This window comes from Hyaloscypha bicolor (assembly GCF_002865645.1).
Source record: "Hyaloscypha bicolor E unplaced genomic scaffold K444scaffold_52, whole genome shotgun sequence".
Classification (NCBI taxonomy): Eukaryota; Fungi; Ascomycota; class Leotiomycetes; order Helotiales; family Hyaloscyphaceae; genus Hyaloscypha; species Hyaloscypha bicolor.
This window is the reverse complement of record NW_020194554.1, coordinates 1191937-1208658: the sequence shown is the minus strand read 5'-3', so window position 1 is coordinate 1208658 and position 16722 is coordinate 1191937. Positions and strand designations below refer to the sequence as shown.

General features: G+C 49.8%; 7 protein-coding genes across 7 annotated transcripts; 4 read left to right on the top strand and 3 right to left on the bottom strand.

The window, feature by feature from the left end:
* Positions 1 to 32: 32 nt before the first annotated feature.
* Positions 33 to 1400, bottom strand: K444DRAFT_641566 (WD40 repeat-like protein; the record flags this gene model as incomplete). Its single annotated transcript, XM_024884638.1, has 5 exons — positions 33 to 599; positions 649 to 1005; positions 1055 to 1152; positions 1199 to 1237; positions 1292 to 1400. The coding sequence occupies 5 exons, from the start codon at positions 1398 to 1400 to the stop codon at positions 33 to 35; spliced, it is 1170 nt and encodes a 389-aa protein (XP_024740219.1).
* A 517-nt stretch (positions 1401 to 1917) lies between these two features.
* K444DRAFT_556913 (Septin) lies at positions 1918 to 4009 on the top strand. The gene is made up of 7 exons (XM_024876766.1): positions 1918 to 2078; positions 2217 to 2292; positions 2346 to 2462; positions 2518 to 2605; positions 2660 to 2797; positions 2847 to 3314; positions 3366 to 4009. The coding sequence occupies exons 1-7, from the start codon at positions 2058 to 2060 to the stop codon at positions 3607 to 3609; spliced, it is 1152 nt and encodes a 383-aa protein (XP_024740218.1). The 5' UTR covers positions 1918 to 2057; the 3' UTR covers positions 3610 to 4009.
* A 333-nt stretch (positions 4010 to 4342) lies between these two features.
* K444DRAFT_610149 (transmembrane bax inhibitor motif-containing protein-like protein 4) lies at positions 4343 to 5833 on the top strand. The gene is made up of 4 exons (XM_024879691.1): positions 4343 to 4615; positions 4666 to 4736; positions 4786 to 4888; positions 4939 to 5833. The coding sequence occupies exons 1-4, from the start codon at positions 4445 to 4447 to the stop codon at positions 5428 to 5430; spliced, it is 837 nt and encodes a 278-aa protein (XP_024740217.1). The 5' UTR covers positions 4343 to 4444; the 3' UTR covers positions 5431 to 5833.
* Positions 5834 to 6718: 885 nt separating this feature from the next.
* K444DRAFT_523128 (longevity assurance proteins LAG1/LAC1) lies at positions 6719 to 8261 on the top strand (the record flags this gene model as incomplete). The annotated part of the gene is made up of 4 exons (XM_024874262.1): positions 6719 to 6896; positions 6946 to 7259; positions 7307 to 7594; positions 7644 to 8261. 4 exons carry the CDS (start codon positions 6719 to 6721, stop codon positions 8259 to 8261), a joined length of 1398 nt encoding a protein of 465 aa, XP_024740216.1.
* Positions 8262 to 9586: 1325 nt separating this feature from the next.
* K444DRAFT_523183 (high osmolarity signaling protein sho1) lies at positions 9587 to 10663 on the bottom strand (the record flags this gene model as incomplete). The annotated part of the gene is made up of 3 exons (XM_024874266.1): positions 9587 to 10144; positions 10192 to 10482; positions 10553 to 10663. 3 exons carry the CDS (start codon positions 10661 to 10663, stop codon positions 9587 to 9589), a joined length of 960 nt encoding a protein of 319 aa, XP_024740215.1.
* A 3028-nt stretch (positions 10664 to 13691) lies between these two features.
* K444DRAFT_641561 (uncharacterized protein) lies at positions 13692 to 14354 on the bottom strand (the record flags this gene model as incomplete). Its single annotated transcript, XM_024884637.1, has 2 exons — positions 13692 to 14098; positions 14144 to 14354. 2 exons carry the CDS (start codon positions 14352 to 14354, stop codon positions 13692 to 13694), a joined length of 618 nt encoding a protein of 205 aa, XP_024740214.1.
* Positions 14355 to 14902: 548 nt separating this feature from the next.
* K444DRAFT_522953 (uncharacterized protein) lies at positions 14903 to 16719 on the top strand (the record flags this gene model as incomplete). The annotated part of the gene is made up of 6 exons (XM_024874243.1): positions 14903 to 14994; positions 15166 to 15525; positions 15577 to 15805; positions 15850 to 15893; positions 15948 to 16063; positions 16112 to 16719. Coding segments are annotated over 6 exons (1449 nt in total), but the record flags the coding sequence as incomplete, so codon positions are not given.
* Between the last annotated feature and the right edge of the window lie 3 nt (positions 16720 to 16722).

The window sequence follows — 16722 nt, the reverse complement described above, 5'->3', positions numbered from 1 at the left end:
CGCTAAATAGCATTGATCAATCAGACAAGCACTCAAGTAACACCCAAATACCTCTTCCACCCGTCCCTGACGCAATAACGTCTACCATCTTCGCCCTCGGCAATGACGAATTTCTCCCACCTGCCATCTCTCCCAGCCCCGATTACTACGAGACTATGATCACTGGTCCAGCCGATGATCCCCTTCGGAGGGCGAAAGGTCGCTTCGCTATTAAGGGGCGTAGAGCTTCCATAAAGTGGTTCGTCGCCGATCTCAAAATGAGCGGAGGCAAATGAGTAGATGTCGGAGAAGACTCTGGGAAGTAAAGGAATGCGTCCTAAGATCCCCCACTTTTGACTCGGGTCCGCGTCACTCACAACAGGGCTTCCTCCACCACCTGTCGAGGTCAATCGCGGACTACCATTTACGGTCGCTGATCGTGGGGGCTTCGTTGGATGAGGAATATCAAATATGTGTAGAGTGGATTTGTCCGACGTAACGGCGAGGAGTTGACCGGAAGGAGCAATAGCCAGGGAGTATATGGTAGCATGGTCAACTCCACGTCTTAGTTCAGCAATCTTAGCACAGTTGCTTGTTGCAAAGACTCGCACTAATGTGCCCTAGCATTTTTTAGTGATAGGTCTCCGTCTAAGTAGCAAACGCGCTTACTGTTTCGCTTGCTGTAGCCAAGATATCTCCGTCGCGGCTGATATCAATAGCTCGTAAGGAGGAGCCATGTGCTGGTATAATGCTGACATTTCCAGTGGACAGCTCAACCAACTGAACCTGTCCTGGCGTCCGTCCAGGGAATGCGAGTGACTTTGCAGTCAAGCAACAAAGCCCCAGAGGATTATCGGCAGTTTCGAAGACAGCCCAGAGCTCTGGGGGACTTTGGAATTTGTAGACGCGAACACTGTTCTGGAGGACGATGGCAATATGTGTTCTCGATAATCGGACACTACGAACGGTTGTAAGGACTGGTAATTGTATCGCGACCTTCTGCTTCGCATCATCCCAAATGATCACCTGGGGAATTGTGAGCATGGCTCCCCCCAAGATTCCCGCTGTGGCAGACCTTGTTTTGAGGAAACTTTGGTTGCTTGCCTCCTCCAATAAGAGCAATGAAGTTGGCTTTCCCAAGCATCTGTACCGCCCCTATGCCGGCGTTGAAATCTATCCAGTTCAGCATGCGCAAGCTGGGAGGAGGCGTGGCATTTACCTCGAGAGACTCGCAGCTGGCATGGTTCTGAATTAAATACTGGGAGAGAGGTTAGAGGTTCCTTACAGGAACGACTGAGCGTTGAGCACATACTGCAGAAGCCTGTGTCGAGTCCAACAGCGAAGCAACTGGCGTCTTGGTTGAAAGAGGCTGACAAGGCTATTGGATTGCTGGATGTCTCGATAACGGGTCGGGTATTCATTGTGGTTGCGGGGCAGCTGTGCGAGCAACGCCCGAAGGTATCTTGGTTCACTTGCTACTGTCGAGCTCTGCGCATATTGGAGCGCGTCGAGTTAGATATGCTGTCAAGAGGCACCGATTCGTGACGGCATCATAAAGGAAGGCATGCGGGTTGCACGAGGCGGCGAAGCGGCGATCCTTGAGCTCGCCTTGGACCTTGACGGCCTTAGGCACATCAAAAAGTGGGCCGTGCATTTATCCTCCTTTCCGCTGTCACGAGCAGACTTCGAGATGTCACACACGAGGCTGCTGCGGGGAGTCCAGAAAGCCAGAGATGATGCGGTCGCAGGTTCCTGGGCCATGATAATAGTACTTGCCGAGTTTACCAAAAATCAAAGAAGTCAAACCGATCTGCTCGCCCCCAGCGTGCCCCGATGCTACTGTACAAGAACTGTCTCAATCTGGCTAGAGCCAAAACCCCATGTTCCTTCCAGCGCGGCAGCTCGCCAAATTTCCCAATTCCCCTGAAGAAGGAGCGACCTTCGACCGCAACTCTCAAATTTCGCGACCCTCACACGAACAAAGCACCACCATCTTCTGTCATCTTACCGCCCTCGAAATCATCACCGCCGTCTGAGTTGACGTTTACAGCAGCTTCTACCAAGCAATCGTTGCCATCATGTCTTCTCCTTTGAGCGCAGTATGTGGATCCTTCGGGCGATCGTCGTCGACCCCTTTTGAACTTTCTGACCCAGCGTTACCTGGTAGTACCATGCTGGGGTTTGATCTCTTGCACATCGACATGTTTATGTGCCGATACTGACCATAGCTCTTACAGATCAAGATCCGCAGAAAGAAGAATGTCAAGAAGGGTATCCAGTTCTGCTTGATGGTTTGTGGTGCCTCGGGAACAGGTATGTCGGACCCGTCGGGGGAAACCTACTCGGCAATTGACACATTATCTCAGGCCGAACTACATTTGTGAACACCTTATGCGGAAAGAAAGTCCTCCAAGGAAAGGATGCTGACGATGCGACAAACGCCCATATTGAGGAGGGTGTCCGAATCAAGCCCATCACCGTCGGTGCGCAACCGAATTCTACGATACACGAGATGATACACATGCTGATATCTTGCAGAGTTGGAATTGGATGAAGAAGGAACTCGCATCTCCCTGACCATCGTAGATACACCAGGTTTTGGAGACCAGATTGATAACGAGGCAAGGTAGGCTGGACATTGGTTGAGACACAGCCTCGAAAGTTACTGACCAGATGAAAGCTTCGGTGAAATTGTTGGCTATCTCGAGCGGCAATACGACGACATTCTCGCAGAGGAGTCTCGTATCAAGCGTAACCCCCGCTTCCGCGACAACCGTGTACATGCTCTGCTCTACTTTATCACTCCCACTGGTCATGGGTAAGGACTGCCTCTGGCACTGTTCTTGCTTCTGCTTACAAGTCTTTAGTCTCCGCGAATTAGACATAGAGCTTATGAAGCGCCTGTCACCGCGTGTTAATGTCATTCCCGTCATTGGCAAGGCTGACTCTCTTACACCCGCTGAACTTGCTGAATCAAAGAAGCTCGTCATGGAGGATATTGAACACTACCGAATCCCAGTCTACAACTTCCCATACGACATTGAAGAGGATGATGAGGACACGGTCGAAGAGAATGCTGAACTCCGGGGGTTGATGCCTTTTGCAATTGTTGGCTCCGAGGAGGTCGTTGAAATCGGAGGTCGCAAAGTCAGGGCCAGACAATATCCATGGGGTGTTGTGGAGGTGGACAACCCAAGGCACTCGGATTTCCTCGCCATTCGAAGTGCTCTGTTGCACAGCCATTTGGCGGATCTGAAAGAAATCACACACGATTTCCTGTACGAAAACTACCGTACCGAGAAACTCAGCAAGAGTGTCGAGGGTGGCGCTGGAGCGTAAGTTTCCATCTACTTGGATTGAGGTCTAAAGGCTAACCGGGAACACAGTGATTCCTCCATGAACCCTGAGGATCTGGCATCCCAGTCTGTTCGTCTCAAGGAAGAGCAACTCAGACGTGAGGAAGAGAAGCTCCGGGAAATCGAGGTCAAGGTTCAAAGGGAGATCAACGAAAAGAGACAGGAATTGTTGGCTCGTGAGAGTCAGCTTAAGGAAATCGAAGCCAGAATGCACCGAGAGCAAAGCGCACACCTGGAAGCTACAAATGGTGGCGGGGCGAACGCAGAGGAGTAAATGGAGAGGTGTAATCTGTGTTTTGTGGACGGTCGTACCTTTCGGGGACAAAGCTTGGCTACAGACTGGCCTTTTTCTATTGCGACTTGCCTTGTCGATAGGGATATTGGAGCTGGGTTTCTTTTTGCGGGTCGTTGACGGCATTTGCAAGAACTGTTCTGGCTCTGAAAAGCTAATCACGTGTTTTCTTATCCATTTCTAATGTCCAACTCAATTATTTCATTTTCCTTCATCCTACCTGTGATAGAGGCACGAGTGGAATGATATACACTTCTAGTTCTTTTGTACCCTAGCCCAATGATAATCGCAAGCTGTTAAGTTGCCAGATATGGTGTAGAGCTGCGTCTCAATACTTGATGTGTGCACGTCGCCTCATGAGTGATCAGGATGACGTCTTGTGACTTGGTCATTGAGTGAGTGCATTTCTCTCGATCTCCAGCTCCTTTGTCTCAGTCACTAAGAAATGACTAGCCAAGTAAAATAAAGGATTCAAGCTAAAGTCTAAGACTGTATTTACGCTACAAAATTCCGCCTTAGAACTTGAAGTAATCATTCACATCATTAAAGGTTATAGCAGGTAGATGATTCAGTGCTCATCCAAGTAAATTAGTCGCGGAGTTTCGCCCTCAATTACGCTTTCATGAGAACGGCTGTCGGATTATTCAGGTGGCGCCTTCCCCGCGCTATATTAAGCCTAGCGGCCCTAGCATCCGAAAGCCATCCATTGCATCGTCGCCTGGACAGTTGAACCAACCAACTCGACCACCATCAAATCCATCACCACTGTCAAACTCGACAACATCTTGCATCTCTACGACATCTGCGCCTTGATGCGATGGCTGCAAACGCCAAGTACACGGCCGCGCCTCAGCGGGATTCTCTCGATACGGCTCACTACTCCCAAGCTCCACCCTCATATGCTGACGAACCGTCGTCTTCCACCGACCAAGCTGCTCTTCTTGGAGGCCCACGAAGCAGCGAAGACAACATCCCCGATGACTTCAAGGTAGATAGCTGCGGTCTTGTTTCGGTTGGATGGCTCTGACGTTGTTGTAGTTTGGAGGCTCCGTCGCTGAGGCTACCATCGACATTCGGATGGCGTTCGTGAGAAAGGTCTACGCTATTCTGTCAGTACCTCTCATTTTCCCATTGGACGCATAATAACACGAAATCTAGGTCTGTGCAACTGATTGCTACCGCGGTTCTGAGCTCGATTTCTTTCTGGAGTGCTGGTTACAAGGACTGGATCCAAACCCATTCATGGATGATGTACCTTTCGGTATGTCCACCAAATGGCTAGACAATTACAGTATATTAACCCGTCTCTAGCTTTTCGGTGCCATCGGCTTTATGCTGTTGACTTACTGGAAGAGGAAGAGCTATCCCATGAATCTCTTCTTCCTCGCCGGCTTTACCGGGCTTGAAGCCTACTCAGTGGCCGTTATTGTATCATTTTTCGACACCAAAATAGTCCTTCAGGCTGTCCTCCTTACAGCTGGTATCTTCGTTGGCCTCACACTCTTCGCATGCCAGACCAAGTACGATTTCACCTCCTGGATGCCCTATCTGTTTGGAGGGCTGTGGGCATTGATCTTGTTCGGATTCGTCGCTGCCTTCTTCCCTTACTCCAGCACAACCGAGCTTATCTATGGCGGTCTCGCTGCTCTGATCTTCTCCGGATACATTCTTGTGGACACTCAGCTCATCATGAGACACTACCACGTTGAGGAGGAAATTGCAGCTGCCATCAGCCTCTACCTCGATGTCATCAACCTGTTCCTCGCCATTCTCCGAATTCTCAACAGCCAACAGAACAACTAGAGATATGGGGATGGTATAGCAGAGTAGCCGCAAGCTTTGGGAGGACTGGGTGGTGCATTACCTACACGGTTTCATTCATGGACAGTACTTTTGGCGTTGACGGCCAGGGAAAGGAAAATATGCGTTCCTGAAGGCATTGGATTTCGGCATCACTGTTCAATAGTCTATGCTTCTTTCGTGAGCAGAAATTGAATAAAACACTCCCTCTTTGCTCTGAGCAGTTGCCACTGAAGCATCTCGGATAGCAGAATACCATCCTATGCGGGAAACTCGTGACTACACCTCAGATCCTCTCGGTTAGCTTTGAGGTGCGTGGGCTCGTGGCCCAATGATCGACTCCTATTTGTTGCAACGGTCCGGAGAGGGGTCCGGTTAATCCAGCACTTCAATGTTTAGCACCGAGGTGATTAAACATCTTTTAGATTGAGTCCCTTCTAATGTTGCTCATAATCGCTTAGACTATCCCTAATATTATTTCCATGAACTGATGGAATTACCATAGAAAATGTCTGGGTCTAACCTCAGAGTCCACATTAGCATGGATGGAAGCGGTAAAGGCGAGCTGTTCGAGGTACAAGCGTCAGGGGCTGGGCTCGCACGCGCCTCCGGTTAGTCCTGATACACCGAAATCCGGGCCGAAAATCAAACCCCAATTACTTTCTTTAACAGCATCACACTTAGGTTCCCTTGAAAATAACATCAATTAATGCGCAGTCTATAGGATTACCCTCGATAAACCTGTAAAAACTCAATTGTCACTGTTATGGAAGTTAATAGAAAAAACATTGATTTTTGGCCCGGATTTCAGGGTATCACGACGAACCAGAGGCGCGTGGCTGGCAGTACTTTGTGCTGAGGACGAATCCAGCAGCAAATTGTCTGAACTTCTCCTACGAAATAGAATCCTTTGATTTTCTCCTTGATACAATTGCATATTTACGACAGACGATTCATCCTACCGCCTAATACAGAAACCTGATGGTGAAGTTGTCCGCCGATCAGATCGTCTTTTCGCGAAACGACTTGAAGTTGCAATCATAAAACTTCACCGCCTCCCTCGAACAAGCAAAGGGGGAAGCTCCAGACTTCGACATCCACATTCGTTCTTCCTCATTTCCATATTTATCTCCCAGAATTCATGACAGACCTCTCCTAAGCCGATCAAAGACCATTGAGAGCCATCTCCCCTCAATTGGCCCGCTCGTTCTCACTTACTACAGCGCTCTCTCCTACCGAAGTCGCCATGAGCGACCCCTCTGCCGTTGCCGCCATTCAGAACGAGAAGGCCATGGCGCAGGAGTGGATAGATCAGAATGACGAGAATGCGAATGGACTGAGAAAGAAACTCAACGATGACGTTTCGCAGGTATTCCCAGCACGTACAGTTGTCATAGACAGAAAGGCCAAAAGGAAGGACGATGGGCCGCTGGAGATATTCTGTGGATGGATCGTGGAGCATCAGATTGGTATAAAGAAACCCTTCCAACTGATATCAAAAGCTAATGTTAATTCCAGGACTGTCTGTTAATCTCCTAATGCTACTTTGCCTCACACATTTATGCTTCCCCCGCGCTCGACGACACACCCGCAAGTTCTTCGAGCTCTCCTATTACAACCCCGACTCTGGCGAATACTGTGCAGGATGGAACGACGCTTGGATGGTATTTTATTGGATTGTTGTGTTCACAGGCCTTCGCGCCGCAGTCATGGATTATCTTTTAACGCCATTCGCGAAGAAGGCCGGCGCAAAGACCGAGAGAGATCAGACCAGATTTGCTGAGCAGGCTTGGCTTTTGATTTACTACTCGGTCTTCTGGACGCTGGGAATGGTAAGGCGAAGCTCTGCAAAGAAAGCTTCATATCTAACGGAAGGCAGTACATACTGGTTAACTCTGACTACCTGTTCAATTTCAAGAATCTCTGGACCAATTGGCCTAATCGAGAGATTTCTGGGGTGCGTAAATGGTACATTCTGGTCCAATACGCCTTCTGGCTGCAGCAGATATTCGTGATCAATATCGAGAAGAGGAGAAAAGACCATTGGCAGATGTTCACGCACCACATTGTCACAACCTTTCTGATCTTCACGAGCTACGGATACCACCAGACGAAGGTAGCCAACCTGATTCTGTGCATCATGGATGTCGTGGATCTCATTTTCCCAGTAAGTGCCCTTCCTGCTTCAGTCCACTGCACTGCTAATACTCGTGAAGCTTGCAAAATGCCTCAAATACCTTGGGTTTACCACCATTTGCGACATCATCTTCGGCGTCTTCATGGTCGTCTGGATCGCTGCTCGCCATGTTACCTACATGATGATCTGCTGGTCCCTCTACCACGACCTCCCCATGGAGGTCACCTACGGCTGTTACAGCGGGCGGAACGGCGCCATCAAGGGGCCGTTCGAAGCTCCCGATGGCTTCTGGCACCTTCTCGAGCCCTTCCGGGACCCTGAAGGCGTCGTCTGCTGGAATGATAACATCAAATGGGGATTCTTGGGCGCACTGTTGTTCCTGCAATGTATCACGCTCCTGTGGTTCTGGATGATTGTCCAGGTTGCGGTGAAAGTGGTCAAGGGTGGAGAGGCAGATGATGTGAGAAGTGATGATGAAGGCGAGGAAGAGCTAGAGGAGCACGAAGCAATTGAGGAAGAGCTGCTGCCGTATGAAGAAGAAGTCGGCGTCGAGTCCATCAACCTCAAGGGCAAAGTCTCAAATGCCAGCAAGATGCGGTACAAGAAGAGCGCGAGCAGTGCTACGGGAGTCAGTTTGCCGGGCCATAGTGACAGGAAGGAGTTGTTGGGTCGTATTGGGTGCGATAAAGGCGTTTAAAGATCCGGCGTGGCGTTTTGGCTTTCCAATTTTCCAGTCACGAATGAGTGGTGAAGAGAGTCGCATGCAGGAGAGAGCGATGGGACGAGATGAGCGAATGCATGAAAAGTTCAGGTGCAATAGATCAGATCGATGCCTTGGTTTTCATTACGGTGGTGAGATTCGGGAACGTTACAGAGAGAGATACATACCCCTTCCTAGGCCATCAGTCATCGGAAAGAAAGTCATGAATTCAGAAGAGGATACCCCTCCACCTCAAAAATGCCAGGTGCCTACTCACTTGAATCAACTATAACAAGCCGGAACTAATTCATCCTCTCTCTCATATCATCTCATTCTCTTCCCGCTGGTAATTCAAGTTACCTATACACTTAATTCACCTCATCTACACAACGCCTCTCCCACGCTTCACATAAGACCCGAAACATAAGACGAAAGCCACAACATACGATGATAACATCAGTACCAAAATATACGCCAAATTCGCGGCGAGCTTCGGACCGCGTGTTTTACAAGCTGTCTCCCAAGGATCCACGCACTAGATAAAGCGAGACTGCTGTTATTGCGGAGTAATCTACTCGCTCCAGTTCCCCGTAGTGTAGAGTGTCTTGCGTCCGAATACGGGGGTGGAGACCACGAATCTAGGCTGAGCCAATATTAGGGGAGTGCTGTAGTATAGAAGAGGAATTAAGTAAATAAACAAGGACATGAGATCAGATGAGTGGATGGTGGTGGTGTGGTTTCCAGGTGATCAGTCAGGTGTCAAGCTGGGCGTGAAAAGGGGGCAAGGGAAGTGAGTTGTATGATAGAGGGTGAAAAGGGGGAGATTGGAAAGAGTGCAGTTATAAGTCGTAAGAATCTCTTCATTGCCTATACGCCAGAAGCAAGTGTTTCTTGCCGAATGTAGAACAGAGGAACGAGAGTCCCATCCAGCAACTTCCCAGCCATCCACCCTCGAAGCAACACGATCACAACGCCAGAATTATGCCAAGCTAGCCTCTCCTTTAGCTGTCTCCCATTGCTCCATCTTTTCGTCGTGTATTCAAGGGATTGCTGGTCGGAGAAAGGTGGTGGTCGAGTCGGTGGCGCTGGGTATAGACTTCGACGTGGTGAAGGTTGACTGTTGGAGAGGTGAAGAACAAAGGAAACCAATCATGACACATAGACTTATTACATAACTCCTTCCACTCCGTATACCACCCAATTTCCCAGCCCTAGTATTTGTTCCATTCGCATCTGCAAATAGTTCCCCATCCCATTGGAATAATAGTGTCAAGTGTGTCGGTCCCAAATCCAAGCCCTTGCCTTTACTTTGAAAAGCAGTCTTATAATAAAATCAGGTAATTCGAAGGTGCAATTCCCGTGTCTCCATTCTCTTTCTTCGCTTGCCACCACCGTCCGCTCACGTCAGAAACCTCTAGTATTTCGTGTTTGGAGAAGGAGATCTCATTTGCATCATCAGGGTTGGCTTCATAAGAGTAGATGGCCTTCGCTCGGTAAGGGTACTCAGTCGGTGCTACCACTTCCCCTGCTGTTGGTTCGGTGCTCATCGGTCCACTTGTGGCAAGGTTGCTTGCTGCTGCTGCTGGTGCTGGTGCTGGTGCTGGTGCGGCACCGTTGCCAAATCTGGGTTGAGATGAATTGCGGTCTCCTGTGAAGCCTGCTACCGGAGATGATGTCTCGAATCCTCCGAGTTGGGCGGATGTGTACATTTGCGGGGGAACGTTTGAGGAGATGGATGTGTCTGGTCGTCCATTTCCATAATTGCCGGTCATACCTCGTCCACCTTGTGATGTTCTGTGGTCTTTATGAAGCGCGAAAGAGTCGAGGTAGGCGCGGGGAACGGCTGAAGGTGTTGATCCAAAGTAGAAGATCCATACAATCTGGTCCATGTTAGCATGTTTTCAACAATACAGAGGAGGCTACCAACATTGACCATAGAAAGCAAGATGTGACCAGCAGCGGATGCTTCTCTCGCACCATTGGAGGAATAGATCGTAGCATTGACGGATGAACTTGTCAATACAAGGCCACAAGCAAGGTACCCAACGATAGCTACGTGATATGTTTGTGTAGTATCGGATGCTACTACCACAAATACCCCTATAATTACGCACAGCATATACGCAACGGCGAACCACGCATAGTTGGGGAATTGGTCGTTTGCCTTCTCCTCAGCAGTCGCAATTACTGACCCGACAAACGCAATGAACCATGCAAGCTGTTGGATGTCAGTCAGGTTGAGTCTAGAGATCTGGATGCTGTGGCACAGTAAAAGGAGTTGAACCTACCGTAGCAATGGAAATTGTTGCAAGCGCAAAAGGATCACCCAGTATGTTGTCCATGCTCATCGATCTCATCCCACCGGCCCTTCTCCCTTTGCCGTCCATGCCGCCGTTCATTTTGCGGAGAGATGGCGAATGTAGCGAGCCGTAAGATGGCATAGGGAAGATCGGCGATGAGACCGTTCGTTCCTCACGCGAAGAATTAGTTGAATATTATTTCTATCGATACGAATATCGAGGTCGACTCAGTCGATCGATAAAAGTATCGTCGTTATGCACACAACAAAGCAAAAATGGGCGGAAAATATGGTGCGGTCGTGGGCGTTTCAGCTGGAGTGGTCGTGTGGCTGGTGCTGGGATCGCTGCTCAGCCAAGAAATCTGGAGCCGTTCGTGATTAACAGAAGGGAGCGGTGGTCGTGAAGTGCTCACGATGCTGACAGCCTGGTCCAGCAAAGGAGGGGATTGGGAAATGTTGCGGTTGAAGGAGTGTCGTGGATTGGGATTGGATTGGAGACAAGAGAATGTGAGACGTCGAGGGACACGTTGGTAGGCGACGAAAACCGAGGTAGGGGTGTTAGAAGCGGAGCGGGAGGGGTGTGAGTGTGCAGCGTCGCGAGTGGGCGAAGGTTTGATGGAAGATGATGAAGGAAGGAGGAGCCTGGCAGGCTGGCAGGCTGGCAGGCAGTGCGGGATTAGCGAGGGGGCGGGTGGTCTGGGACAGACGAGATGAATGACTGGGCAGACTGGGCGTGCGGCGAGAAGAGGTCAAGTTTTGGAGAAGCAGATAGATGCAGATGCGGATGCAGATGCAGATGCAGAGGTGCCAGAAGCCAGGCCAGGGGCCAGAAGCCTGAAAGAGACAAGGCACTTTGGTACGCTGCGAGCACGAAAGGAGCAGCGAGGATCCGCGCGGTACTGCTGCTGTAGCTGTTACTGTTGCTGTTGCTGCTGCTGCCGCCGCAGGCCGGACTGAAGTCTGTCTGGCGGCGCGAGATTGGACCGCGGCTTTGCTTGGGCCGCTGGGCAGAGGAGAAGGGGCTGATTGGTGAATGAAAGAGAGGAGAAGAATCGAGCCCCTATTGATGATGTGCCGGGTTGCGCGGCGCCGTCTCGATTCCGTGTTCTGTTTCTATCTAGTACGGTGCTGTACCTGAATCTGAACCTGATAGCTTTGCTGGTTCCCCCCCCTGGGGTGACGGGTCGGTGTCCGCGTCGGCGTAAGGCTGGCTTGCTGCTTTCTGAGTTTAAGTGCTTGCGCTTTACGCTTTAACGTGCGAAATTCGTGGCGTCGGCTCCGGTCGATTATTATTATTGCCCCTGACCAAATCTTTCTCGCGGCGGATTATTCTCCGGCTCAGCGCGTTTCAATTTCCAGGGCGAAGTGGGCCTGTAGGCTGTGGGCCAGTGTGCCTCCCACGGTTACAAGTATTAATAAGACCACGGACCTCGACTGCTAATAATGAGCCTTGAGGGGATGAGACGTGCTGAGTTGATGTTGGCCGTGACTGGTGTGAACAGATGCAGGGAGTCGTCTTCGTGGCCGAGATCGAGTCGTTTCTTCGAGTTCGAGTTTATGGGTTTCGGGGATTGTCCCTCCGACTGATCTCCCCAGCGCTAGATTCGATTGGCTGTGAGGGAATCTTGGAGATGAGGCCAGCCGGCAGATCCAGTGGTTGCTGTTCCTATGCAACGGAAGCAAACAAAAAAACTGTGTTTTATGCTCAAGCAAAGCGCCCCGGGAGAAAGAAACACTGAACAATGCGCCCCGCGTCTCTTTTTGAGGCACAGCTCAATGCGATGGGCCTCGGGGGGCGATCGTGGCTGGTGAGGAATTTGGGACGGACGTTGAAGGGGTTCAAGGAATGGTGGCTCTGTTTCAAGCTCACACGATACTTTATATCCACGAGGAGGATGGGCAAGACAAAGTCTTATGGAATTCTTGCCTTCAAGTGATCGACCGCCCTATGAGATCTTAAGTGGCCTAGACCTTTGCCAACGACAGCACACATGCGGGGTTGAAGTCAAGATTCTGTTCAAAACCTGGCAGGGAGAGACGAAGCGGAATTCGATCCACTCGAATGAGGGGGAGTTTGCCACAATGTGGCTGTGATCTCCACATCTCAGCTGTGGCTCAAAGCTCCGGTCCCAACGGGAGGGGACTCCTGCAACTTCATAGAAGCTTACGACAGCAAAGTGCTTTTGGCATTGGAATCATGACGGGGAGTCTCCTGGCTGTCTTCGATCATTACCTAAATGATCCTCCAAAATTCAAAACCTTGTTTAGAAACGTGGGAGTGTGCACCCAAGTGCACCCAAGGAGAGAGTTTGCAGATCAGCTTCATTTTCTCCGGATGGAACCACGTGGAGATGTACGCCTTGACCTGGATCTGAGGCGTACCTCCTGAGGATTTCGCAGTGCTTGTGACCTTCTGGAATGCGCGCACAGAGCTGGTTTTCAAAGATACTTGAAAGTGTCTTGATCTCAGAATCGAGGCTTTTGGTGAAGTGTGTCGGCAGATGCGTTTGTCTACCTGCCTGCTTTAGTTAAGCATGCTGCTATTAATGGCTTTATTTGTACTCAGATCCTCCTTGTACTCATTCAACTTTATAGGTTCTTTATGGGACACATGATCTGGCGGGCTCAGCAGTGGCCTCTTTACTTCAGGGAGGCAAGACTGAAATGCCTTCATTCAACCATTGACGAAGCATGGACGAGAAGGGACATCATCGTCAATTGCATTGATAATGATCTCATGAGGTATTAAAGATATCCTCGAACTCAGACCCCCAAGTGGAAATGCCCATATTCTCAAAAGCTAACCCCACCCGAAGGTGTCATTCGCATGATGAGACGCGGAACAGCGCCCCTCCGGTCATGCCGTTTCGCCGGATCTGGAACCAGGAAACCTCCAAAATACCCCAAAAGCAATGTTCCTTCAGCCCTAGGAGCAAAGCGCATCCAATTGTGATGGAATGGTTCTTCTTCTTCCGCACTGTGGTGCATCGTCATACTGTGTCATGATTGTGTCCAAGCAACAATGACATGCTTCTCAGCCGTTTCCAAGAAAGCGGCTCTGCCTCTTCCTTGGCATCGAAACATTGGGATGTTTGTGGTTCTCGCATCAGGTAAGGCCAGACGATATCTCAGACCATGTCGTCATCCAGCCTCTTTGCCAGAGCAGTTCTCCTCACTTTCTGCTCGACTTGCTCAACCCTTCCCTCCAACTCCGCCCAGCTTTCTCCAGCACGTAAAATATCCACTGTATACCACCGTTGAATAACAGCCGCGCTCCGTTCTCTCAATTGTGCTATATCTGCGTTCTGCGCGGCTTGAAGTGCTTCGACTTTGGCAATTCGAGGTTGGAGGTCAATAAGCTGGGCTGAGAGTTCAGCCGGTGGGACCGGCACGTCGAGGATAGAAGTAAGACGCGACGCGGTAGCGGGATACGTGCTTGCTGAGGCCATGATGATGGATAGGAGGCTCTCGGCGTCCAATGTGGTTGGCAAGTCATTTGAGCTCAGAGATTGGAAGAGATCAGGATGTCTAGAATCTACAAGAGGTTAGACAGGGATCAGATTAGTGGCAAGAAACTCACGTAGCCTTAAGAGTTCTTGAACCACTCTTGATTTCGAGGCCAGCTGGTGAAGTGAATACTCTAGAGCAGCAAGTCGCCGTGCTGCTGATGTCTTGTTGCCTGAGAGAGTGGACTCATTGACTTGACCGCAGACTGCATACTCGATTCTCCGCAATCGCGCTTCCAAAAGATCAATCGTCTCTACCGCCGTCTTGTCGAACGTGTTCTCCATCACGATTGCGTTAGGATGATTTTGAGCTGATGTCCAATGTTCAAAGAGGAAAATCAGTCTTCTAGAACTGTGGCTTGTCGGCAAGGCTGCGGCTTCCTTCTGTGGCTTGAATTTAGCGCTCTTTGACCCTGCAGCTAACGTGATCTTTCCATGGCTCGTGCCCAGCGTGCTGTCCTCTCAACACGAGCATTTGGAGTGAACCTCATACCTTTCCAGAGGTCCATAAATACCGTTCCTTTACGCCAAACAATTCTGCTGAGTATATTCATTGCGACCTTTGCCTGCAGCATGCGACAGCAACCTTAAATTGCTCTGATACCGGCACTCAGTCACTGTCTATCCACTTTTGTCGTGGTCTGGCAGTATTCTCCACACGCAGCGCATGTGCGACTTCAAGCCATCGAACGACTGTTGTGGGACTGACGACCAATATGGTCAACTATTCCGCAATTGGAGGCTCAAGTAGCAGCTCGTCGGATACGGCGAGAGGGAGGAGGTACGTTCCCGGCAGGAGACTGGTACCTGGACGAGGCTGATGATATAGCTCCAGGAGACGATCAGGCCGGAGCTTAAAGGACCAGAACTTCACGGGACAGGCCTCTTGGGTAAGCAGTGTTGTTAACTTGCTCAATACCAGTATGTATCTCTATCCCCTTCTGAGTCTTCGTTCTGACAACTGCCCAGTCATTGGAGCGTAAGGATAATTGGATTTCTTAACTCTTCCCTCTCTCATTGCCCGAACTCGCTACACACCCTTAGAGACCTTCCCCCCCCCCATCCACCTGCCCGAAAGACCCGTGAAAGAGGAGAGTACTAACTTCATCAGCGGGACCCTCGCGATGCCTTTGGCCATGTCCAACATGGGTATAACGTTAGGGACATTGGTGATTGTATGGTCCGGCCTTACAGCAGCCTTTGGGTTATACCTTCAAACTCGATGCGCGCGATATCTCGACCGGGGAACATCCTCCTTCTTTGCATTATCGCAAATCACATATCCAAATGCGGCTGTTGTATTCGATGCTGCGATTGCTATCAAATGCTTTGGTGTGGGAGTGAGCTACTTGATTATCATCGGAGACCTCATGCCGGATGTTGTTAGAGGATTCAATGAAGGCGCGGATGCTATCCCGTTCCTTGTCGATAGACATTTCTGGGTTACTTGCTTTATGTATGCATCCATCACTTCTGTTTCGCTCGTTCTTGTTGCTAATATTGCCAGGCTTGTTGTGATCCCCCTTTCCTTCCTTCGCCGCTTAGATTCCTTGAAATACACCAGCATCATAGCGTTGATATCCATAGGATACCTCGTCGTCCTTGTAGTATATCATTTTGCAAAAGGAGACACAATGGCCGACCGAGGACCAATAAGGGTTATCAAATGGGCGGGACTTGTTTCTACGCTTCATAAGTTCCCAGTGATTGTTTTTGCATATACATGCCACCAGAATGTAAGTATCAACCTGACGAGCCGTCACGGTGCTTACCCGTACAGATGTTCTCTATTCTGAATGAGATCAAAGACAATTCACACCGCAGGTCAGTTCATAAAATTCAGATCTCTGATCTCTTCCGTTACTTATACTGTCTCAGAACCACAAGCGTCATTGCAGCAAGTATTGGCTCTGCCGCATCAGTCTATGTCCTTGTTGCCATTACGGGATATCTATCTTTTGGCAACGCTGTCAAAGGGAATATCGTGGGGATGTGTAAGTCCCTTGCTCAGAACTATTCCGGGCGGTATTGACAACTCCAAGATGTCCCCTCGATTGCCTCAACAATTGCCAAAGCAGCAATTGTTATTCTCGTCATGTTCTCGTATCCTCTTCAGGTGCATCCATGTCGAGCATCCGTTGACGCGGTTCTGAAATGGCGGCCAAACAGCTTTAAGACCGAACGTAACTCACCTAATAGCTCACCATCGAGAACAGTGCCTTTACTCACAGGCAGTCCAGCTCGACCTATTGCGAGGAACGATACGATTGGCGAACTCAGATTCGCAATCATCACCACGGTAATAATTATCCTCAGCTACACGGTAGCAATGACAGTATCTTCGCTCGACAAAGTTCTTGCCTACGTAGGCAGCACGGGAAGCACGAGTATCAGCTTCATCTTGCCGGGCTTATTTTACTACAAAATATCAGCCCCCGAATCAATACACCACCAACGATTAACCAAGGAGGAAGATGAGGACGACAGCGCTGACGAAGAGGAAGAGTTGGCGGGACAACCTACTTTCAGGTCGAAAGCCTGGCGAACAGCTTTATTACGAAAGCTAGCTCTGGGATTAGCCATTTATGGCGTTTTTGTCATGATTCTGTGTTTGAGCACGAATCTTTTCTTCACTGGTATCGCGCATTAAATT

What these genes read in the sequence shown, in the direction of transcription:
- K444DRAFT_556913 (XM_024876766.1), top strand. Translation starts at nt 2,058, where the DNA reads ATGTCTTCTCCTTTGAGCGCA. An exon ending in TGTCTTCTCCTTTGAGCGCA is followed by an intron (nt 2,079 to 2,216) that starts GTATGTGGATCC and finishes TAGCTCTTACAG; the next exon opens with ATCAAGATCCGCAGAAAGAA. An exon ending in CAGATTGATAACGAGGCAAG is followed by an intron (nt 2,606 to 2,659) that starts GTAGGCTGGACA and finishes ACCAGATGAAAG; the next exon opens with CTTCGGTGAAATTGTTGGCT.
- K444DRAFT_610149 (XM_024879691.1), top strand. Translation starts at nt 4,445, where the DNA reads ATGGCTGCAAACGCCAAGTACACGGCCGCGCCTCAGCGGGATTCTCTC. An exon ending in ACATCCCCGATGACTTCAAG is followed by an intron (nt 4,616 to 4,665) that starts GTAGATAGCTGC and finishes ACGTTGTTGTAG; the next exon opens with TTTGGAGGCTCCGTCGCTGA. An exon ending in AGAAAGGTCTACGCTATTCT is followed by an intron (nt 4,737 to 4,785) that starts GTCAGTACCTCT and finishes CACGAAATCTAG; the next exon opens with GTCTGTGCAACTGATTGCTA.